The following is a 25,350-nucleotide window of genomic DNA, read 5'->3' as shown; positions in this document are numbered from 1 at the left end:
ATTGTTATTACAATGCCAATATATTCCCTAAAACTGCTTGACCTGTGTGTTTTGACACATGTGGGTGAGTGTCCTGGATGGCAAACATAATCTTACACCTGGAACACAGCATAGTTCGTGTGTCATTTCTAATTTCTGAACTTGCCATTTCTTCAACCCACATTGTGTAGGCAGGACGTGTACTTGCACCCATCTGGGTGCCAAAGGGCGTGTTGGTCTTACAATGAGATGTGGGAGATGACACTGATTAATTTAATTCACGTTCAGCCCAAAACACACGTTTGGTTAATTAAGAGACAACCTTTTTGCTGCCAAATAATGTGCCACTTAACTAGCCAACGTGGAGTTGGACATGCCCAAAATGCACTTGTGTATGTAAGCCGAGAATTATGCCCTTAGCCATCCTCACTGCTTTCACATAGGTGTTTTTATATGCATGCAGAGACTTGCACACACACACGCACACACACACACACACACACGCGCACACACACACACTCCTGCCTCTGGTGCCTTGTAGCATCTGGACTTTCTGGACTCAGGTGTGCTCCTCCAAGCATTCTGAGTCTGTCATGACACTGAATACATTATGCTTTCATTTACACGGGATCTGTAGAAGCATTTTTATTTCTGATGATTTTTGCTTACATTCACATTTTGTCGGTGGTGTGCTTGTGTGTGTGTGTGTGTTTTACGTTAAGTAGGATTACAGTTTTTGGAAAGAACATTCTTTTTCCTTTCTGTGTTTTTCCTGCTCTTGTGCCCATTTCCCCCCACTGCTCCTTCTAATTAAACCTGGTCTCTATTATATACAAGCCTGTTAATCCCTTTGATGAAAACAGCAAGGAAACTGTACTTGTGCTGTAAAAACGAAAAAACAGCAGGAAAATCTAACGACAAAATCTCACCCACTCAAGTGTGGGTGCTCGTGTGCATATGTGTGTACATGTGCATGCGTACGTGCGCGCACATCATTTAGGACGGGGTAGGATGGTGAGTAGGCTAGACGAATGTCATATTGCCTCACCTAATAGGCTCTCTTGCCATTCAGACTCCCCCTTTGTTCTTGATCCCTGACAGAAAAGTGGCTGAGGGAGATGACACACAGTTCACCAGCCCCTCCCCTGCTTCTCACACACACACACACACACACACACACACACACATATACAGCCTGACAGCCCAACTTTAATTTGAATCCAAAACAGGTGAGGTGCTTGTGGCAGCAGGTAATTCTCTCACTGTTCCTGGAAAATGCTGCTGACTTTTGAATATTTTGGAGGGGTCAGACACTATTGTCTCATTACGAAGATAGTTAAAGATACTTAATCAAGATGTGAGGATTTTTTACATCTGTATTTTATTTTTGGGCTCATGTATGTGCTGACAGCTGTTTGGATCTGGGAACGAGGAGGAGACTGTGTGAGATGGGGAAAGACTAGTTTTGTGGTGTTTCAGGGCCTTCTCGTTCTGCACACACACACACACACACACACACACACACACACACACACACATATACCAGCCATGCTAATAGTCCCAGAGTAGATCAGTTGGCAGTGGACTGAGAGGCGGTCTGATCAGTTTTGCTCTTCATCCAGTGATCTCAGTTTTGAGTTAGAATCATTTCTACCTTTTAAATTCTACCTTCAGCCATGCTTATGAAGAGAAGGACACCACGATGCAGCCCATCACGTAATACAGGTGAGGCAATTTTGATAGTTGTTTAACTGGACAAGCTACAATCTTCTCTACATTTTACAGAATATCTCTTAATTTGTGGACACTAACGCTGTTGTTTATTGTTTTTTTTATTTATTGTTTTATTCTTGATTGAAGAATTTGATCAAAAAATTTGATGTTATGCAGTGTTCTTCAGTGTCTTCAGTCCGATAGTATGCCTACACTCTCATGTATGTGTGTGCTCCATCCATTTTTGAGGGTAACTCTGTTTGCTTTCCATGAAAAAGCAATGCTGTCTTCTTCTACCACACAAAAAACAAAGATTTTTTTTATATGGAAATATCACTGTTTTTAGCTCTATGCTTAATTTTATTTTTACCCTAAAGGAACATCAAGTGTGTCATTAGAAGACTTTTGTAATATTCATCTTCAAATGTTGAACCATCTCAGTTTGTCTTGAGTTGTCTACTGACATGAGTTGTTTAAAAATCTTTTTCTGAGTTACGTTCTCATCCCTGATACGAGTGAAATCAAGGTGCAGAAGCAGCAGCATTTTCTTTTTCCCTTTTGTCACTGTGATGGCAGTAAAAGCAAATTTAGTGTAAAGCAATTGAAGTTGTACAGAGAGGGGAAAATAAAGACTTAATGCAACACAAGAGGAAAGGTGATTTAGCTTTTATTGCTTCTTGGATTTGATGCACCAGAAATCAAAAGAAGAGTGTTTGGGTATCTTGACTAATACGCACTGTCAAGATACCCTTGTTTCATATCCCTCTTGTTTCAGTTTTTAATAAAGTCTTAAAGATAAGACAAGCTCTATGTAAAAAGTCTACAGGCTACCTATATGCCCAAATGTATGCTGATGTATGAAAGCTGAATCATTTTTGTGAAAAGGTGGAAAAAAGGGTGAGGAAAAGAAGAGAAAGCAAAGAGATTAGGTTGTTGATTGCATATGGTTCCCAATTCAGCCCCCTGCCAGTGCCAATAAGAAAGAGGAGATACAATAGTAAAGCGAGAGAGCACAGGGAGGAGAGGGTGGAGGTGGAAGAGTTTGAGCATAATGAAGTCAAGACCCCTAACAGGCTGTCAGATGCTGCTCACTTGCTGCACAGTCACTTCTCCCACACAAACACACACGCACACACGGCTGGTATGTTTGCGTGTATGTGTGCATGCGAGTGCGCCCCGGTGATAAATCTTAATTACACAATGGAGTGCAGGCCATGTGCCATCTCATCATACCATGTCAAATCTCATAAGCAACAGCAAGAGCGTGAGAGCGAGCGTGAGAGAAAGAGATGCAACAGTATGAGGCAAAGTGAGAAGATGTGCAAACCATATCTATACAGAAAGGAAGTAGAAGCAGCATTGGAAGCTGTAGAGGAAAGAAGGATGTTGTGCAGGAGGAAGTAATTTTTTTGTCTGGGATGCTTTGGGATGAAACTGCTGTTGTCCCTCTTTGAAGGGTTTACTCGCAGGACATAAAAGGCTTTTTGTGTGTAGCATGCATGTGATTTCGCCATGAGCCCTGTCAATACCAATTCAGTTTAAAAATCTCTTCTGCTGCTGCTGCTCCCATTGAGTGGATCTACTTTGTCCCAGGATGAACTGGCGGATGGATACACAGTTCTAGCATGTCAGGGAAAGAATGGGGCTGGGGGTGTTGTTGTGGCCCGCTGAGTCATCGTGGCCAGGGTGATCTCTAAAAGCAGCCCCCCCCCCCCAGCCCCCCAGAGTAATGGTTAATCGTGGGAAGTCTGGTGTTAGGGTAAGTGTGCCAGCGTTTAGGCCGAGCCTGTTTGTGGCCGGTTGCGGTGGGTTTTGGCGTGCCGTGGTGTGACAGGGCCAGTCAGGCGGATGGGGCGTGTGTTGTTGTAGCCGTGGCAGTGGGGAAAGCCCTGTACAAGCAGCTCTCGGCTCTGCTGGCTGGGAGACGAGCTGGGGCAGCTCTCCCAGAATAAAAAAGCTAAAAAAAAAGAAGCTCTTTCCTTTTGTTTTTGCTGCTGTTGTGTTCTCTCCGCTGTGGGTTTGGGAGTCTGGTCTTGCCGGTTGTCTGTGACTGTCTCGCTGTGACATTCAGGTCCTATTCTGGACCTCTGGTGTTGTGCTCTGTCGCCACAAAACCTCACACAGACATAGTCCACTTCCTGAAAGCGTGGACTCAACCCAGGAAGTGCAACCTTTCACCCACAAAGTGCTGACTAGGAAGTAAATTTAAATGGCAGACGGTAACATTCTCATCATCACAGAGACAGAACATGTAGTGTCCAATACACCGCTGTTTTCAATGGCTTGGATTTTATTTACACAATGGATCAACATTCAGCAACTCATGAAAACATTTACTGAAAGAGGAGAATAAAAAACAGAAAGATATTGAGCTCTTAAGGCGGGAACACACATAACAAAAAATATTTAGGCGTGACAAAGTCTGTTCCAGTCAGAGTTAGTTGGCAGTAGGGAGATAAAATCGTACAGTGATTGATGTTGTGTTGTTGTCACTTAGTGGCATTTTAAACCTGTTTCATATTTATGGCTGGGATCTTTGAAGTCACCTGTAAGAGCAGGAGAAATAAAACTGTGAAAACAGTATTAGTGTAGCGCCACAACTCCATCCACCGTCTCGTCTGAATTTAGATTCTTTCTCTTTTCAGGGTTGATTGCAGTATCAATGACCAAGGCAAACTAGTTTTGATTAATCGGTCCTGTTTCAGTAAATAAACACGACAGTTTGTGCTCTCACAGGATTTTGGTTGTAGCCTATCAGGTGTTATATGCTTCTTCTGGCTTTCATGACTATAAAACTGTATATGTTGGAAGAAATAGTCATTAGCTTAAATGTATCTACAATCTATGTATTTGCTAAGCTTTAAGCTTTTTTTTGATTGCAATAGGCAACATTTTAAAACTCACTTTGCATCACTCTGCTTTCTTTTCTTTGAACAGCAACCAATGCTCTTACCCCATTTGTACTCCCATTTTCAGCTGCATAATACAGGAGAAAATTGGACAAGCATCGACAACTAAAATATATGTAGATAACAAATCAAGGAAGGGACATTTAAACTGTCAGGTCCTCTGCCATTAGTAGTATGATGCCTTTGTTAATAAAGCAAGCAGACTTCATATCATACAGCTCTGGATACAGTGCGCCTTCTTATAACGTCAAAATAGGGTTTCCTACTGTAGATGCAACAGACTGCTGTACATTGATTCTTGTTTGCATGTAACAAATATTCATGCATGCAGTGACATACAGATGTGCATTAGTCTATAACTCTGTGCTGCATGTGTATTCCAGGCTTGTTCTTTGGCTCTACGGTGTCTTTCTGCTTCGTGTCTCTAACAGGATAATTGGCTACGGTCAGTTTCTGTCACTCCAGACCAGCTGCAGATGCGACTGCAGAGCATCACACTGTTGCACAGACACTATTCCACTAGCTGAACTATGCTGGGAAGGTCTTTCCATACTGTATACAATATAGGAACACCAACTACATAAAATACCTATGCACACATTACTCATATTAATGCACATAGCTGGCTGCACATAAAAATATCTAAGGAGTGGAACTATGACGTAATTTATTGCCTCACTGCACTTAACATCCACTTTCTCTTTCCCAGAGCTTCATCTCGTTCAGTTTGGGCTGGAGTCACTGAATAGCATTAAACATTTTCTGTCTCTAGCATTTGATTTATGTGTGAGCGTCCAAGCATCTAGTTTGCGTTGGCGTGTGTGTATGCATGCAGTTTGAAAAGTGCAGTGATTTCTGTTTTTCAGACCAGGTTTGGATGTTAAACTGCTCATTTGTCTTTAAATTTTTAAGTTTGTACTTTTGGGTGATCGGGTCAAACATTTCGTTGTGTGTTCTCTGTTTGCCATACCGAGAAATGTGGAAGATAAAGTCTTTGTGCAACAGAGCTCAGACTGTATCATTTTACACTTTTATAGGTGAATTCCTCAGCCTCACGCAAGTCTGTTCATGATCTGAGCCTGTTTCTGCGGACTGTCTGCGGTCTCTCCTGCATGTTCAGGTCACAGCGGCTCCGTTTCCTCACAAAAACTGATGAGAATTTTTCTGTCTTCGTTTCTGCAGGCACAGAAATCGTGGATAGAAAGAGCGTTCAGCAAGAGAGAATGTGTTCATATCATAGTGAGCGCCAAAGACCCCCATAGGTGAGTAAGAATGAGTGTGAAGGCAAAGGAAAAAGTGCACTATATTATTCTATATACATGTAAATTACGTTTTCCTTAATTGCAGCCAGTTATTTTTGTTTAGCGATAAAGAGATGTTTTTATATTTAGGACTCAGCTGCTTGCCATAAAAGCTGCAACTTGCTCTAATGAGCGAGTTTGCTAATGTGAAAGCCCAAACATATAGCAGATGACGATCCCTGTTTCACTGCTGACCTTTTAAAACATGCCTCACAGTAATATCACGCTGGCCTCTATTTGCATCACAGGTAGATGCTCCACGCTAATGAGCCAGACACTGACATTATACATTTTGAATCCACAAATATGAAACTCAGGGCCAGACAAGTTCATGAAGACAGTAAAATATTCCATATCAGTATAAAAGGTTATTAATTTAAACCGACAGGAGCGCACTGCTAAGTATAGCCAAGTGTAACTCTGAAAGCGTGTTTGTAATGGCTATGATCAGACTCTTTACTGCAGCTGATGTTGTTGCTTAGAGCGACAAACTCAGAGAGGCAAGTCTGATTCCTGCAGTACCGGCTCTCGCACACACACACACACACACACACACAGGAAATGCCACTGTTTTTTAGATAAACTGAATTAATATTATTAAGTGGGTGGAAGCCTGATGTTCCTCAAGATCAAATCAACTTTGCTCTTTTTAGTCAAAAGCACTTGTGTTAATGCATAAGGCAGAGAGAGTACCTTTGGTAAGTGATGACATAAACATGAAGTGATCATCAAAGCCTCCTGACTTCCTTTCCTCCCAGAGCAGCCACTTCATCCTGCAATGTTAAAACACAGCACATGAAAGCTGCATTCAGTAATCTCTGTAAGCATGTGCTCTTGTAGGAATACAACAATTCGTATAACTGTCATTCTAAAAACTTAGCAGAGGAGAGCAAAGGGAAGAAAAGGACAGATGTTTATGAGGAGCAGAAAACAAAAAGCGACAGAGTCAATAAAGGATTGCATGGGCCTACGGATCCTTCCTCCTCCTCTCCTCCCAATCAGGAGATGAAAGTCAGATGACAAGCTGTCACTTCAGCCATGCCCTCCTCTTCCTTCTAGGCACATAACTGTGGCAGCTCTCACGCTCACACACTCCCCCTCCCCTTTCTTCTTGATGCTACAGTAGTTTCTCTTGGGGTTCTTGCTTCTCACGATCTCAGTTATTCTATGTAAAGGACTATGTAATAAACCAATCCTACACTGACTTTTACATTCCCCTGTCATCCAGGTGCTGTTGCGGTCGTCTGATAGGTCAGCATGTGGGCCTGCCCCCAGGCATCTCATCCAGTCAGAATGATAAGGCAGAGCGTGTGGCCAAGAATGACAGCCTGTCAGAGAAGTGGTCGATCAGCAAACACACACAGCTCAGCCCCACTGATGCCTTCGGCACCATTGAGTTCCAGGGAGGAGGACACTCCAACAAAGCCATGGTGACTCCTGTAACAAATCTACTGTGTTGTGTCATCAAATATTTTCAGGGTCCAAAAACACACATTAAAACACCTCAAGGGAGCAAGCAGAAAATATGCTACACCTGATTTTAACCTGCTGTGGAAGCACTCAGTTTTGAAATGTTGTAATTCGTTATTGAGATGCATCATTCCCCCAAATTCAGTCTCAGTCTGACGTTCAGCGTTTGAACTCTCATAAAAGATGGACAATTAGGGATTTATACATGCATGTCAGGGAGACAAGTAGCATGAGATGTGGTATTGATGTGAGTTGTCAAAGAGAGCCGACTGAGTGGTTCTCGCTGAATATATTGTAAGAAGAGGATTACAAAAGACTGAAAGCAGATAATTGAATGTGATTTGCAACTATTTTCCACAGCTGCAGTAAACTGCACACAGTTAAAGCACACAGGTACAGCGGAGGAAGGTGTTAGATGCCTGACCTGAATTCACCTCTTGATCTGGATCACCCAGTTACACCAGTAACAAAATGTTTGAATTGCCTAATAATTGCCAAGTTTTGTGAATTAATACATTTCATTCATATTCTGATTACAAGTGACATGTGTTATGGCCCCTTTGTGAAAACACAGGGAAAGAAACATGACAACAGAAGAGCTTAAAGGAGTCAAAGTGGAATAGAAAAACAAATGTTTTCTTATTATCACAAGACTCCTTTATCTAAAAAAACAGCAGGACACCAACCAATAGTCCAAGTGATTCTAAACAAAAAAAACACTGCATGAAAGTGTAAAGGGTATCTCTACTTACCTGTTGTCTTCTAACATCCCACCTCATACTTTTTTTAGTATACTTAACAAGTTTGGGTAAAACAGTACAACAAACACTCAGAGTTAAGAGCAGGAGAACAAAAAGACTGAACTCCCAAGACGGGTTTCTTTTATTGAGTGATCTGAGTGATGACTGGCCAGCTTGACATCCATCTGAGGGGACCAATGAGCAGCATGAAATGTGATGTTGTTGGCACCTGGACAGAAAACAGAGGAGGAGAAGAGAAATAAAAACACAGCAGATACTTTGTTCCTGCCTGGCACATAACAACATGTAATGAGGGCTCATCTACAGTCCTTGTGTGCCTTCCTCAATCCAGCTTGTCTTCATAACCACCGTTTGGCTATCTAGATAATCAAACTTACAGGCATCATACATGCAGAATGAGAAAACTCATCACATCAGCATGCCTGAGAACAGCAGCAGAATCAGTCAGATGAGTATAATTATATGTAATTACATATAATAATTCATTTAGAGACTTAAGTGTCGCCTGATTAATCGATCCTTCCCAAAAGAAGACTGATTGTACATGTTATTCACACTAACCATCTACAACGTGGTGACAGAATCACAAACACTGCAGCTTTTTTGGGCAATTCAGAGAATTAAGACTGAATTGTGACTGACTTATTCTCATTGTTGAATCATTAATGCAGACATATGTCAGTTTGGGTGTCTGAGGGTGAATTAGGTAGATAAACAGATGTTCTATAATGCATGCAGCTCTCCAATCATTGCAAACATCTGTTCAGTACTGTTGCGGCTTGACAGATGAATATTATACACTTAGGCAGGTCTGCAACACTCATCCATGTGATAGTTTTCCATTTCACTTTGCCTTAACAGCTTTGTTTCACACCGAATGCTTCCTGCATATGCATATGTTTATCCATGCATTATGTGTTCCTGTTTGTGAGTTTATGTCTCAGGCACTTGCAGACTTTCAGTCATCATGTGCCTGAGGGTGATGCAGATGTGCTACACCACTGACACATGTCCCCACTGTTTTCAGTATGTGCGAGTGTCTTATGACACCAAGCCTGACCTGCTGCTCCACCTGATGACCAAGGAGTGGCAGCTGGATCTGCCAAAGCTGCTCATCTCAGTCCATGGGGGCCTGCAGAACTTTGAATTACAGCCCAAGCTCAAACAGGTCTTTGGCAAAGGGCTCATCAAGGCTGCCATGACGACAGGAGCCTGGATCTTCACAGGAGGGGTCAACACAGGTGACGCACAGCACACACAGCGACGGATGTAAAGTAATATTTTACTATCGTGAAATACTCAAAAATCATTGCCTTGAACGTCAGTGTAAATATTTCCGTGCAGTGTGAAAAAATATTTCATTAATCTCACCTTTTATACAAATCCAGTGGTCATGTGCTTGTGCTAAGAGTTTGATGTGTGTGTTCAAATGTTCTTGTAAGTTAAACAGCCATTTATTAAGCCCCTCAGGGGCTGTAAAGACGTTGAACCACTGGATCACTGTGAAAGGGTTCTTTTGAAGTGCATTATGAGCACTCAGCTATACTAAGAGACACTCACAGTCAGACCAGACAGGTGAAGTGATAGCTTTCAATTATTATTTTGTGAATCTAACTGGACATAAAACGGCTTCTTATTTTTGTCGCTGAAATTCAATGAAACGGTGTAAAGTTTAAACCAAAATGTGTATTTAACTGTGCAAACTGTGTGACATAAATGTGACACAAATGACAGGGCAGGCAATTATGGTTATCATTGACTGGTATTCCATTAAAAGCAATACAGGGATTTTTTTCCCCATTAGAAACTAGAACAATCAAGGATGTGGAGACGATGGGAAATGAGAGATCTCTTTCTGGAGGAGCTGAATGAATTTGGTCTGGAGTGGGATTTTATGAAGAGCTCAGTGGACTGGATTGTGAACATACAGTGGGTGAGGTGGAAGGCTAGAAGTGTAAAAACAGCCCAGAAAGAAGAGTCTGACAGCAACAAGATGATTAGGTAACAGACAAAATGAGATGCCCACAACTCATTTTGTCACAAGCATGAAATGGTTGAAATGAATATGGGGAAAAGTCATCTGGCAGATTGACAGAGCATGAATTATGCATAACTATGGAGCATCATACATATGGAAAGCAGTCTCTGTGAGTGAAGCTCTGCTATGTTTCTGATGTTGGTAAACTATGGATAGTGGTGTTAAAGTTTCAAATTGGTAAGAGCTTTGACATGTTGCTGAAAGGAAAAAAATGCTGTGAACACCACTTGAAACTTAATATCAGTGATTACCTTGCATTGAGATTATTGTTAATTGCTATACTGGGCTGGTATAGAACACATGTTTGTTTGTGGGCTTTACCCTCATGTTTCACTTTGTCTTCAGTATAGGAGTTAACTGTTCATATTTCCCCTGTATTGCTTCACAGGTCCACAAAAAGAGAAGCAGTTTTAGCAACTTGGATTAAATTTAGCATGCTTGAAATAAGAAAAAGAGACAGTAGTGTTTAATACCAGAGATAAGAACAGACGGAAAGAGGAGATGCTGCACTGGATGCTGTGGAGTGACCACACTTGAATACAGAAAGAAGTAGAAAGTAAGATTTAGTGACAGAATGGGTGCAGAGGCAAGAGAGAGGAAGAGAAAGGCCTGAATAATGGATGGAGGGATGGATCGGAGGGATAGCTGAGGGTGGAGGTGGAGAAAGAATGAATGTCAGCAGGAGAGATGGGATAAGATGGCCTCCAGGTCTGACTGCTGCTCCCCTGAGGATGATAACAAGAGGCCTGGAGCTACATCCTGTGTGTGTGTGTGTGTGTGTGTGTGTGTGTGTGTGTGTGTGTGTGTGTGTGTGTGTGTGTGTGTGTGTGTGTGTGTGTGTGTGTGTGTGTGTGTGCGTGCGTGCGTGCGCGTGTGTGTGTGTGTTCACACTACTTACCACACTGTTATCTTCTACACCTAACAGATTCTGTTTATCTTTCACAGCAGAGTGTATCATTATCTAAGTTTAGCCTGTGAATTGATTGTGACAAAACTGATTGTGTTATCTGTTTCTCTGTCCTTCCCTCAAACATTCCTCTATATTTATGCACAAACACACCCATAAACACGCACAGGGGTGATCCGCCATGTGGGTGATGCACTGAAAGACCACGCCTCTAAGTCAAGAGGAAAGATCTGCACCATTGGCATTGCTCCATGGGGGATTGTAGAAAATCAAGAGGATCTTGTTGGCAAAGATGTAAGGACAACAAACAGAACAATATCAAACAGTTACAGAGTGGCCATTTGCACACTTTATCCCTGGTTTATGTGCATATGCATATGTGAAAAACGCCATGTGTAGTCTGCTGTTGCCAAAGCATGTAAATTGCAGTTGACACTTTGTTAACCGAGATGCTGAGTAAGCCAATCCAGTCCGTAATAAACAGACCTTCAAAGGGACTTGGACAGCTGGCAGAATCTCATGAGACTGTGGAGCACATGCTGACTCGTTCAAATCTCTGGAATCAATGTTACGTTATAGTTAAAAATTCATCAGAATGTGCTGCACTCTGTCCTACTGAGCAAGTGAAGCAGAGCCGATTAATGTTGGTGGCTGAAATGAGATTATTAAGTGCTGAAGCTCTTTTCTCATGCTCGACTGGTCTCAACGGTACGCCTGACGACCAGAGGAGTTTACCCCAGCTTGTCAGCAGATCAAATTAGCAGTGAGCAATCTGACAGTTTTATACATACACCAATCTTGAATGGGTCCACCGTCTACTTTTCAGGCAAATCGCAGAGATCGCGATGTTTAATGTGTTGTAAATAATGCAATGTTGGTTACATAGCATGAGATGACAAGCTTGATGAGATGAACTGTCTTTCATGAAATATTGTGTTGTAATGATAAAAACTGAGAAGTTTATGGGTTATTTCAAGTCTACAGCCCATTTCAAAATGTAGAAAGAAGAATGTTGATCATAATCACAATTAAATACATTTTGAACTAGCCCACCCCTAGACCAAATCCTCTTCTGAGAAACTGGCATTCATGTTGTGTGATATTTTATGAATATCGCTAACCATACTGTAACTTGGGATTGAATTAACTGGTTATCATTAAAACAAACATTTTTCCTGTGTTAAGTTGTTTTATGCCCCCATCAGCTGCAAGCTTCTCAGTTGTTTGCCCAGTTGTTGACCGTTATCTCCTCTTGGCTAGGTGGTGCGCCCGTACCAGACCATGTCCAACCCTATGAGCAAGCTGACGGTCCTAAACAGTCTCCACTCCCACTTCATCCTGGCAGACAACGGCACCACAGGAAAGTACGGCGCTGAAGTCAAACTGCGACGTCAGCTGGAGAAACACATCTCCCTGCAGAAGATCAACACACGTGAGTGGAATTTACTGTGTCCGTCCGTTATGGATCCTGCCAGGCTGACCTACTTGCCTTAAATTAGAGGAGTGGTTTTTAAATGACACAGCGAGCGATAACAGCATAATGAAACTGTAATCCTCGTTTTATCAACGACACCACTGTGGGTTAATTGGGTTCAGACTCTGTTTTATAGCTGCAACAAGCCTAAAATTATCATTACCTTTTTTATCCTGAACACATGCTGTCAGATAGTGTATTTTTAGGCAGGTGTGATATAACTCAATGAGCCTGAATGAGCTTCTCTGCGGGGGTTATTTTTTCTTTAAAAGCTTCCTGACAGCTTTGACAAACTCCTCAGATGAACTTTCATGATAGTCATTGTGCTCATGTTCTTTGATGCTACACAGAGCAAGCAAACCCGTTAACAAACACTAACATGCACATAATGTACAAGCTGTACTTTTACAGACACATAAATGAGTGAAAGCTACATTACAAGTGTGAGTATTTTTAAGGTACAGGGTGTTATAACACACTGCTGTTGAAAGGATCTCACTCTATTCCGTATTCTCATGCAGCTCTCCATGTCTTCATTTTAAAATCTGTTGCATCTAAAGTACATTATGCACACGCAAGGGCAGCAAGAGTGTATTTCAGTTCTTGTTTGTGTATCTAAAGACATAGGTGTTTATGTCCTGTGTGCATATTAATGTGTATTTGCGTCCGTACATGCACATATTAGCTGTTGTGTGGAGTGTTCATCCACCATTGAGCTCTTGTCACATTGCATTTCTCCATTTTCAGTTTCCACATTATACCTTAGCTAGAAGCCAAATGGATTTGCATGAATACAAAATGTATTTCTCCGTCTTTTTCTCTCTCTCATTCTCTTACTCTCGCCCTCCCTCACAAACACAAAGACACGAGTTCACACACAGACCTTCCTGATACCCTTTTAAACACATTTCACAATTGCCTCTCGGAGTATTGTTTAGAACGTGTCAGGGCTGGGAACAAACCTGTGATTTAGTGATTTATTTGTTATTACCTTCTTTTGTTGTCATCATAAAGCCGTTTTGTAATAGTTTCCTCAGAGTCTGGGTGACGTTCTTATATCATTGCTTATTTAATAACTGAGGGATTAGATGTAACCAAATGGATATAAGGTTGCAGTGTCAAGAACAATAACATGACTCAGACTTTGACTTTGTCAGCACCTTTTCTGATAACTGATGTTTGCTGATAGGGACTTCATGAGGGTATGTTGAACATCATTCAGAAACGACCTGGTTTTTTTTCCTTTAGTGTAACACCTGTCATTGACCTCCTGTCCCCATGACCCCATGGATGCAAGAAATGTCCCTTGGGCTTACAAGGTACCTGAATGTTCATCATCCAGTCATGTGACCTATGGACTTCCCTTTGTCATCCTATGCCTGGACTCATACAAAAGGGGCTGGGAAGGCAAAGGGACGCCCAGTCGTCATACAAGCATCTGGCTGTCGATGGTAATGTACTGTGCTATCCCTATTATCCATCATCTGACTGGCTTTTACATACATCTGAATCCTGTCTGGGATCTACTGATGAAACAATGGGACAATAGGGGACAATACTGAATACCTGCTACTGACCATCCATACTGCAAAGCTATCACACAGAGACTTTTTCACACCAACCTCAACATGTGCAGAATATGAAATATTAAATATGGTGCAAATATTTAACATGCAGAAGAACTATGGTGGTTGATGATGGTTGTCAGCAGCGTCAGAGTTGTAGTCTGTCAGGAGTCCTGGCAGTGGCCTTGCCCAGGGTTCTGCCAGCCTGAAGGAAGTAGCTCCTCTTTAACCTCTCATTTCTGGCCCTTTGATAGCCGTAGTGCTCCCCTGACCGCAACAGCTGGAAAAAGGCCAGTTTTCAGATTGTTCGAATCCTTAATGATTCTGCTGTCCTTGGTTCTGCATCGCCGGGTGTGAATATCTTCTAGGCTTGGGACTGCATCTCATTGGTATGTTCTGCCGACCTTACTGCTCTCTGCATGGCCTTGCGGTCCCGCTGGGTGCTGTGGCCACATCAGGCAGTGATGTTCCTTAACAGTATACTCTCAACAGTGCAGGTGTTGAATGTTTTGAGCATCCTGAATTTCCGCAGCCGTCTGTGGTGATAAAGGTTGCACTGCTGTGTCTTGTTTGATCAGGCTGTTCTTGTATACAGACTACTTCAAGTCCTCTGTGATGTGAACCCCAAGCTACCTGAAGTAGTTGACCCAGCGCTTTTGTTTTGCTGGGATAGGGGCAAGAAAAGACTGGGAAGGTTGTGCACTACTTAGAAAACCCCAGTTTGGATCATGTAAAAAGGTAACAGGTGTTGGTATCATTGGATGTTGAATTGGATGTTGTTCTAATTCAAATTTCACTGCTCTCTAAATAAAGGTGCGCCCCCCTTCTGTCTGTATAATGTATTGCACCTTGTTGTGCGTGTGTTTCCTTTCCTTTCAGAGCTGAAGGGTTGGCAGACAAGGGCCATTTCTTTATTTGATTACCCGTCCATGGTCAATCAAGGAGAGCATCAGTTTTCCTCATAGAAGGGCTCCTGTGGGATCCAACTATAGCCTGAGGTCCTGTCAGGGAAAGGAGGATAAGTGAAGTAAAGAAAGCAGTTTAGTTTGAGTGGCCTAACGTGTGGGTTGTGGACCACACATAACCACAAGCTCTTTTTTTACCCTTTTTCTCTTAACAAACAGTCACACACAGTGCGCACAAACACAAGATGAAAGAAGTGCAGTGGATAGATATGCGTAATCTTCCCCTGTGGTATTTTGTGATGTCTGGGCAATCCTGTAGCTAATCCTACTGTGTCTGTGTGCAATTTTCCATGCAACGGCTATCACTATGTGACTGCAGGAAATGCTGTAGCAATCAAATTGGCTCCACGATATTATAACACAGTTTTCATGCTTCTGCGCCAGTTACAGCAGACTGTTTTTGGGTCGTCCGTCTGTCTGTCTGGTTCATTCTCATGGACATGATATCTCAGGAACACCTTGAGGGGATTTCTTCACACAAACATCCACTTGGACTCATGGATGAACTGATTAGATTTAGGTGATCAAAGTCCAAGTTCACTGAACTCACATGTGTCTCAGTGTCTGCGAACGATCAGGAATTCCTGAAGGGAATTTTATTACGTCCAGTTTGACTCGAGGGTGACGTGATTAGAGTGATTATGTTTTTACATCCACCACACTACTACTGATATTGAGCTGCAGGTGCTTGTTGTTGGACCGTGTGTGGAAGTTCCTTTGTACTTTTCTGTAAAACTAGTCTCTAATATAGGCCAATGAGTGTGGACGGACAGGGATGTAAACTGAACTTGACTGGTTGGCAGAAGCACACAACCATGAGGTGATAATTCCGGTAAAATATAGCAGTTGATGTTATACAACCACACAGTGGTCTAACTGCACTCCAGAAAAAAATCATTTTGTGATATACTGAAATATATTGAAAGATTTATGTTGTATTTATGTATGTAACAAAGCTTCTATGGCAAAGCTTCTGAAACAAGACATTTGTGGTCATTTTGCACATTGTACACCATTGGCACGTGTCAAAACTAATCACTGGAACACAGTTGTGCAGTCCTGAAACCTAATAACACCAAAATTTATGATTTGATGCATGCATTTCCTCTGCATACACTCTCCTCCAGTCTCTGCTGCTGTATACTTAATGTGGTCAAAGGTGTTGCACCTTGTACTTTTGAACCCTCATCAATGGAAAGTGGACAAGAATATCTGGACAGCTCTGGTTGAGCGTAAACAAAATAAATGTTTTATGACAGGAGACTGAAGTCAGGAGGCTGGCGATTGGAGCCAGCACATTCACACGCTAGAGTAAATGCTCAGCGGTGTGCCCTGCTGTATGTGCACGGCTCTCTCGTGACTTGTTCAGCTGAACATGGTTTAGCTTGATAGAACACGGACAGAGATGCAGATGCACATGAGCCTGGATTACCGTGACAAGGATTCAGCTTAGGCAGCACAGTATGCTTCACGTGCAAACAGAGGGACAGAGCTGATGACCAGAGCTCACAAGCAGACATTTCATTATCATGTACAGACTGTGATGTGACTGTGATATTTCTCATTCAAGCGCACTCTCATTTTTACCATCTCCAGTTACTGTCAAACTCAAAAATAGAGAAAAATCAATAAAATGATTGGCACCGTTCAGCGCAGCTCACTCAACCATTGCACAGCTCTTCTGACACGTCTCCAGCAGTGGCCGTAATGTGTTTTAATCACGCACCTGCCTCAGAGAGATGGCAAGTAAAAGAGGGAATGGAGAAGAGTGAGAAAATGACGACAGAGAAAAGGGACTGAGCGTGAGCAGAGAGGGAAGAGAATTATGTAAAGAGCAAAGGACGTGTGGAGCAGCTGAGGAGCATGCAGGCGGTGAGATGAAGTATTACCTTGAGGTGTCTTCGCTGAAAAGGCAGGATGATGTGGCAGCAAGAGAAAGGACATAATAGGCTTTGTCCATGAATGTTTTCTAATTTCCTCCTTAAAATTGAGCAAGGAAAAAGATAGGAAAACACTGCATCTTATTTACTCATGCTTTTGTGTTTTTGCACATGTGAACATTGTATATTGAATGCACAATCCAGGCTCAAAGAGGAATAAAAGTTTTTGAATGAATGAGGCACCTTGAGTGTGCCCTCTTCCATTTCGTCTAAATTACTTGGAGTATTAAAATGGTTGCACAAGTACTTTATATTGAATGTGTGCAGGGGTGTGGGCATGTGTGTCTTTTAGCATCTGTGTCTGCTGTGTGACCTTCACTGACCTCCCACAGCAGTGTTTTCATTAATCACAGTATAGGTAAAAGATGAAGTAGCTGGCCTGGGGTAATTGAATCAAGAAGCCATAAGGCCTTGCGTGGTAGATTAGTTTTGACATTGTGACCTCCACCATAGAGCAGCACGCACACAAGAGATTATAGTTAAACCGTGGTTCATGGGAAGTCAACAGGGTTGTAATGCTATTCTTTCAAGTACCATAAGTGCCTGGACAAACCCCTGATTTTTCAGATAAGTTTGCCCCCTTTTATGCCGTCCAACTGTGTGACCAACTGGATTACTTGGTGGTTCTTGTTCTTTGACACATATCACACAGCTGCAGTGTTACAGTATGAATCTGTCTTACAAATGTCACCCTCTGCTGAATGTGGCTGTAACCAGTGAAGTAAAAATAGCAGGGAAATAATTTGGAGTAAAGCTGAAAAGTTCTGCTGTGCAAAAGTTAATTGACATCTCAAGACGATCGATACTTACGTAAATGAATATTAGTTTTTCATGAGCTGTCAGGTCAGTGGTCGTGCTCCCTGTGGTGGTGCTACATTGATGACTGGTTAAATTAGTGGGACTGAACTGGCACTGTGGCTGGATCTGTAGATAAAATATTTGCGGGCATGTGAAAGTTGGTGCACAGAGACAAATGTGGGGACGGTTAATGTCATTGTGGGTAAAGTGTGTTCATGCAAGAATGGAGGTAGAAAACGTGTCAAAATGATAAACGTGAACTCGCCAGAGTGTTCAACCCTGTGGTGAAGAGATAACAGAGCCGGTAGTGGGTACGCTTGGATACAAGACTTGCTCCAGATATTGTCCAAGGTTGAGGATGCGCATGGATGACAATGTGATAAGTGGTGTGGAAAGAAACTGATTGCATGATCAGTAGTGTGAACTGTGGTAAATGTCTTGGGAAAGTCAGAGTGGTTAAAAAAGCGATGAGAAGGTCAGAAATTTCCTGAGAGATAACTTATGCACACTCCTGAACACATCCTTATGAGACAAAGATCAAACAACTAAGAGAACAATTAAATTTCCATTTTTCTGTTTCCTCCTGTCATATAAATGGATTGGTTTTAATTGTTTCATTGGGCTTACGTTGACGTGACTTACTGCATTCCAGCATTTCTGATACTTGATAGATTGGATGGAGTGAGATGACACAATGTGACATTATTTATGACTACCCAGCCTGTAATGCTTGTTTTGTGATGACATGTTTACTGTTGCTTTCATGAATAATTTAATTGCATTGCAGAGCCGACATATGCATTATACAATATATCATATCTGATCAGTAGTTTTGTTACTACTGATCAGAAGAATAGTAACTATTTATAATTACTAGTTATCTCATTAAGTTGCTTTGCTACTTCCAAAAAGTAAGTTTTGAATTACTTTTAAATGCACTTAGAGATGGTTTTATTTCAGCTTTTGTTCTGGACACACCAAATGTGTGCAGTGGAGGTGATGTACTTAAGCCCCTGAAAGTTTTTCTTTAGCTCACTTTACATTTCTGCAAATTCACAGGTTTTTCCATGTCCATTAACTGGTATCTTGCTAACCAACACTCTACTCCACTGAAAGCAGTAGAGAAAAGCTGTATATTATCGACAACATAATATAAAGTTAAGAGCCTAGTGATTAGAAAGCGGCCTCGGTTGCTTGGGTAGATTGGCTTGAAAGGCTTCAAATGTGTCCTGGTCAACCACGAGGTTGCAACAAGGATCCTCGGGTACATCCCTTTAAATTTCCTTAAACTGCATCCAAGTTTCACTTTTTGTGTGTTTTAGTTCCTCCCATTGAGGGTAAATGAAGCATCACATGAAGAAATGTCCATTTCTGATGATGATCACAGCCGTCAGTTGGCTCTAACAGCTGTAGAGACTTTAATGGAGTTTGTGTCTGCACGTGTGCACTTTGTTAATAGCTTACGATTAAGATGTTCAGATCTCACGAGCAGCAGTGCTTCCACTGTCTTCCCATTTCTGCTGGGGAAAGTGTTATTATTTATTCATTATTTGTGTCTCCATTTATTGATATTCTGATTGTCGATTCATTATTTAACAACAGAGAACATGGTTATGGAGTCATTTGAATAGTTTAAATTATTTATTAAGCTTAATGTTTCAGGGAAAATTGAAATTGTGTAACATATCAAATCCAGTGCTCAGGGAAATGTCATGACAAATGATCTCAGAAGTCTTTCTTGCTGACAGACTTCATGTATCCATGAATCCATTTTAAACAGCTTAAACTGTCTTCACTGTGTGATGCAATTTCAATGACGCTTTGACGTATCAAATCAGTCCGATCAGCTGCAGCATCCAAACAATAGCTGATATCCAGTAAGGTTAAAAAAGGCTTCCTTGAAGGTGTGTATCCTCATACATGGCTCCTCAGAGATCCCTCCTTGTTCCCCATTGCTGTGATCTCCGAACAGAAATAAGAGCTTTTTGGTGACTGACCAGAACGACTTCCAGTTCAAGCAAGGACTGAGGAGAGTGGGATGGTTTCCAAGACAGCCAGCTCACATTGCCTGGGCTGTCGGCCATTGTGTGCGGTCTAACGCTGATTGATCCAGGTGACATGACACAGTGAAAATTACTTAAATCATTTGAGCTGAATCCTCCAGATTGAATCAAACTTAATCAAAATTATATAACATTTTTTGTCGTGTAAACTGTAAGTGTTGTTTCTCTATCAAAGAAGCCATTCATGTTTGATGCCCTCTGGCTCATTCGGTAAGACCAAAACTTGACTCAAATTACTGATGAAAAGGTGGCACAGACCATCAGGCTGACTCTGAAATATTTTTGATGTCAGAACAAAACCAAAAATGTAAAGTTTGAGAGAAGCTTTGCCCTTTTAGTGTACCATACCCCCTGACCTTTTGTTCTGTAGCCTGTCGAGTCATGTTGCCTTCACAGATCTGATGTTTCCTGTCTGCTTTGGTTGTTCCGAGGATAAGCATGTTCATATGTGTGTGTGTGTGTGTGTGACTGAGGGAGTTTTTATTTTTTTTTCACTTGTCGTGTGGCGGGTGCGAAGACAACGACCCACATACTGTAGCACACCTCCTCCAGTCATGCTGATACTAATTTGACACATACAAGGACAAACTCGCAGACACTCGCACACGCCCACGCACACACACACAAACACACACACACACAGGATGAGTCATTGCTGGATCCTTAATTAGGACCATTTAAGCATGTTATGTGTGTCTTGCTTACACGCTCCTCTTTCCCTCCCTAATTCCTTCTCCTCCTCGTTACTTCCTCGTCTCCCAGGCTGGATAAATATAGAAATTTGTGGCCTTAAAGCCTCATCGACCACCTCTCTCTCTCTCTCTCTCTTTCTCTCTCTCTCTCTCTCTCTCTTTCGCTCGCTCTCCTTTTCTTCTGCGTCGGCTTTTTTGCACTTATTCAGGGTAGTTTCCGTCCCAAGAGATCCGGTGTGGGCACACTGGGTTAAAACTATGTATGAGGTACAGAGATGCAAGGGAGAGAATGAGAGAGTAGGGCTTTGACAATTGTGTTATCTGATGCGTTGGAGGGTGTGAATTGTGCATGGATACAGTCAATGCAAGAATAAGGGGTGGAAAGGCTGAATGTGTTGAGCGAGTCAGAAGAAGTAGTGCAAGTGCAAAGATCAGCACAAAGTGCTTGTTCTTGAGTGCTCAGACTGACGTCCCTGTTTTAAACAAAACACATTTTGTTTTTCTGATTTTAAAAAGTCTGCTAGCTGGGGACTGTTAATTAGTTTATTTTCAAGTATTTTTTGCATTACTTTTAATGTCAATGTCAATTCACCCAAGTGGCAGCAAACTGATGTCGTGCCAGAAACAGATGTGTTCAGGTTCTGAGACGTCTGTTTGTAGTACAAAGTACAAAGACACGGTTTTGTCTACCCAAATATTAGCAACTCGCTTTGCTCTGCCTCATTTGAGCGAACCTCCCACCTGTTTGTGCCTCTCCTCCCACCTGTGCGCCATGTGCCGGGAATCAAAATACCACATGGACATGCAAAGTGAATTTCAAGGTCAGGAAAAATAAAATAAAAAACAGGCGGTTGTAGCATTGTGTGTACTGGTTGTGACGCTACCAATAAAATATGGCTCACAATCTCAAAATCCATGGTTTGTCTGTTTAACATTATACAATTATAATTTATTGTATAGTATTATATATCGTACTTTTTGTAGAGAACAGTAGAGATGAGGATATCACAAAGAACAACAGCTTCTCTCTCCCACCCACACCAAGAGAATTTATGTTCCTCCTTTATTTATGGAGAGCAGAGTCCCTCCTCACCAGTGGATTCGTAAATCTAAAGAAACAGCAGTAGAAAATGAAGTAATGTGAGAAATGGGGAGATTTAAACACAGACAGTCCACTGCAGTGTATACTCCATAACAGCTTAGCTCTACTGAAACGGGTTTACATTTGCTTTTAGAACGAAAGGCATTTTTCTGAAAGTGCCGACTCGCGTATCAACACTGCACTTAGTGTTGTGTTTGATTAAAAAGGCAGCGTTCAGACCACAAAATACACCTGCATATATCATCCAAAGGGCTCTCAGCTTTCTTACAATCACAAGATTTAAATAAAAAAAAAAAAAAAGTTTGGTTGAAGCAGCAGATTGCAGAGCTCATTTTAGGACTTAAGTTCCCATTCAAACTTCCAGGAACATCGACTGTGTGGCAGTTTTTCTGTGTCGTCTGAATTCAAGTCACATCATGTCTGTAGATCCAGAAATGGCTTCCATACATCATTATAATGCAAATGTCTATAAAACCAGAAAGAGCATTCCCTGGGAAGCTTGCACACTGAAATGACACCATTATAGCAATTACACTGCATGGACAAAAGTACTGGGACACCTGATCATTACACCAACAAGGACTTTAATGACATTGCATTCTAAATACATGGACAGCTTTGCAGCTACAACAGCTTCCACTCTTCTGGGAAGGCTTTCCACAAGATTTTTGCCCATTCATGCAGTGATGTGAAAATGCATTTGTGAAAAAGGCCTGGTTCGCATTCTCCGTTCAAGTTCATCACCAAGATGTGCGTCCCAATACTTTTGTCTATATGGTGTAAGTCCCATAACATTTTAAGGTAATTTGGTGCCAAAATATTATTTGGTCCCACAGTGGGAAGCAGGAGAAACTTTTTCGGCATGGCAATTTTAACTAGAATGAATGGGCCGCCATCTTCCTCGTCCATGTTTAATCCATCCAAGTTCCCTCAGGAATGAGTACTGTTTAGTCTTTAGTTAATTAGAAAAACTAACTGTGAATGGGAGGTCAAAAGCCATCCTAAAACGCACCCGCTGTTTTAGAGTAGGACTAGTTAGGTAAAAGAGAATTTGACTTCATTTGTGGCTTGTTTTTGTGGTAGTGTGTGTGTATCTATCTGTATTTGTGTGAGCGTATGTGTGCACAGGCAGAATTTTCTTCTACCAATTAGCCATGACACAGCTGTGCTTTCCCCTCCTCATCTGCTCCTCAGTGGGTTTCACTTGGACAATAATCTGCTTTAGATACTGCCGCGCTGCCTCCAAAGCTCACTAGTCATCAATATCAATGCTTGATTCCGACACAACTGCAAGTTCAATCACACATGCACGCACGCAGGTAACAGCAAAAATAGACATCCGACCGAAATGGAAGAATCAGATTCAAAATACGGGTCATTAGCCTGCTTCCCTCTCACATTCAGCTCTGTTGATGTATGGTAGTGTGATGTGTTGTGGCACAGTGACGTTTTACCTCTTTGAAGTAGGCGAGGCCCCGAAAATATTCTCCTTATGTAACTGTCCCTGTTGCAAGGCCGCACGAGGCTGTGTGAGGCAAAGCGTAATGGTGGTGGGTACGTTTCTGAATGTGTGCGTGCACTTGTGTTTGTGTGTGTGTGTGTGTGCATGTCTGTGCATACAGTATGTAAGCACTTATCTGTATGTGCCTGTATGCCTGAATGTTTGAGAGACAGACTATGCTTTCTTCTCCGTGAATTATGCAGACCGGGATGAGGGCACGGGGCGGGGAAGATCCAGCAGTTACACAGCTTTTGAATTAGACGAGTCAAAACACCCAACTGAAAACACAACCACATGAAAGAGAATGGGCGGGAGAAGATGAAAATGGAGTGGCTATAGAAAGAGAAACTGGAGAGAGGAAGACAAGAAGTGAGACAGAGAGCTCTAAAGGGCAGGATGGGAAGAGGAGGGTTTAGGGACTGGATTGCACTCAAACCTCTAAAAGGGACAAGAACACAGGGGGACTAAGAGAGAATGGGACTCCTGGGGTTTTACGGGGGTCATGGTGTCTTAAAGGTGACATTCAGTGGCATAATGAGAAATAGAATACAGAAAGGAAACCAGAAGCAGAAAAGGGAGCAATACGACTAAGAAAGAGGCAGGAAAGTCCTTTCATAGCTACACTACCTTCTTCTGTATGTAGTCTCACTGTGTGCAAAAAAAAACCCACCTGCTAATTATGCATAATTACCCTAAATAGCTTGTGATTAGCAGGCAAGGAGCCATTTTTGTGCAGAGCGGTAGGAGGTTTATCAGTGAACCTCTCTCTCTCTCTCAGACACACACACACACACACACACACACACACACACACACACACACGCACACGCACACGTCCATGCCACAGGAACAGAGCACCGAGCACAAAGTGGGCTGCCTATTTTTGGTACAGGCACTTTTTCAAAAGAAAAAAGAACTCTGTCTACTATAATTAGCGTACAGTCTTGACAGTAAAATCAGGAGATGCCACAGGTGCCATATTTGCACCTTCTTAACAAATTTGGATTTAGTTTTACTATTTACAGATCAAATGTTGCTGATGTAATGAAGCCTGTTTATTGACTATTCCTCTGTTTTTTTTCTCTCCTTAACTTCCCTCTTCCCTTTTCACATTTCTGTCCTTTTTCCTGTATTGTTCATTCCTGTTTCCCTCTGTCCAATCACTGTCCACCCTCTCTGCGTCTCCTGCTCCCACTCGTTGTCTTGCACAGGCATTGGACAGGGTGTGCCGGTGGTGGCTCTCATTGTAGAAGGAGGCCCTAATGTGATCTCCATTGTGCTGGAGTACCTCAGGGACACACCTCCCGTTCCTGTGGTGGTGTGTGATGGCAGCGGCAGGGCTTCAGACATACTGGCCTTCGGACACAAATACTCTGAGGAAGGCGGGTAGGCACTCTGCTGTAATCCAAGGGCGAACACATACTAATACAAATTTTGTCCAGTGTAGAAAATCAGTTACTCTGTAGAAATTGTCTTCCTGAGATTTTTTGTAATCAGAATTTCTCATCATTTCAGATTTTTCTTGAACAACATCCCTTATATCAAACATAACAAGCATACAGTTTCATATATACTGTATTGTATATGGCAGCGACAGTTTAATTCTGCCCTTTGCCTTTTTTTGGAAAAAGATGTGGTGATGCTGTCAAGGCAAAAACGTTTTTCTTAAATATGCTGACACATTACTTTAATAACACAGCGAACAGTTACATCCCTCATGATTCACACACACTAAGTTCAGGCTTGTTTTTACAGCCATCCAGTTTCATCCAGTTACTGATGAAAGTAAACGTGCAGAATCACATTTCACCAAGGACACCAAGCAGACAGCAGTGCTGAGAGCCGCAGTCATCTGTGGTTTCACTTACTGACAAACAAATCTGATGTGCCCGCTTTTCCTCTAAGCTTTTTCCCTTTCGTACCTCTGTCTGACCCCCCACACTAACACACTTATTTGTTTCACACCTCTCCGCCTGTTTGTTCTGCAGCATAATTAACGAGTCTCTAAGAGACCAGTTGCTGGTGACCATCCAGAAGACTTTCACCTACAGCCGCACGCAGGCCCAACATCTGTTCATCATTCTCATGGAGTGCATGAAAAAGAAAGAGCTGGTGAGTATCACAGACATGTGCACATACACATGCCAGCAAACACACCTGCACATGTATATT

The 25,350-nt window shown here is 42.1% G+C and overlaps 1 protein-coding gene across 6 annotated transcripts in view; it reads left to right on the top strand.

Moving 5' to 3' along the window:
• Nucleotides 1-25,350, top strand: part of trpm3 (transient receptor potential cation channel, subfamily M, member 3) — a 130,275-nt gene that overhangs the window by 61,679 nt on the left and 43,246 nt on the right. For all 6 annotated transcript variants that reach the window (XM_046387109.1, XM_046387108.1, XM_046387107.1 and 3 more), the window contains exons 3-9: nucleotides 5,784-5,863; nucleotides 7,131-7,332; nucleotides 9,161-9,374; nucleotides 11,248-11,372; nucleotides 12,339-12,510; nucleotides 24,390-24,564; nucleotides 25,167-25,290. In XM_046387109.1, coding sequence (XP_046243065.1) covers nucleotides 5,784-5,863; nucleotides 7,131-7,332; nucleotides 9,161-9,374; nucleotides 11,248-11,372; nucleotides 12,339-12,510; nucleotides 24,390-24,564; nucleotides 25,167-25,290 — 1,092 coding nt within the window. The remainder of the gene's footprint in view (nucleotides 1-5,783; nucleotides 5,864-7,130; nucleotides 7,333-9,160; nucleotides 9,375-11,247; nucleotides 11,373-12,338; nucleotides 12,511-24,389; nucleotides 24,565-25,166; nucleotides 25,291-25,350) is intronic.

This window comes from Scatophagus argus, chromosome 4 (assembly GCF_020382885.2).
Source record: "Scatophagus argus isolate fScaArg1 chromosome 4, fScaArg1.pri, whole genome shotgun sequence".
NCBI classification, from domain to species: domain Eukaryota; kingdom Metazoa; phylum Chordata; class Actinopteri; family Scatophagidae; genus Scatophagus; species Scatophagus argus.
Note: the sequence above shows the minus strand (reverse complement) of the source record. Positions and strands in the feature narration are given on the sequence as shown.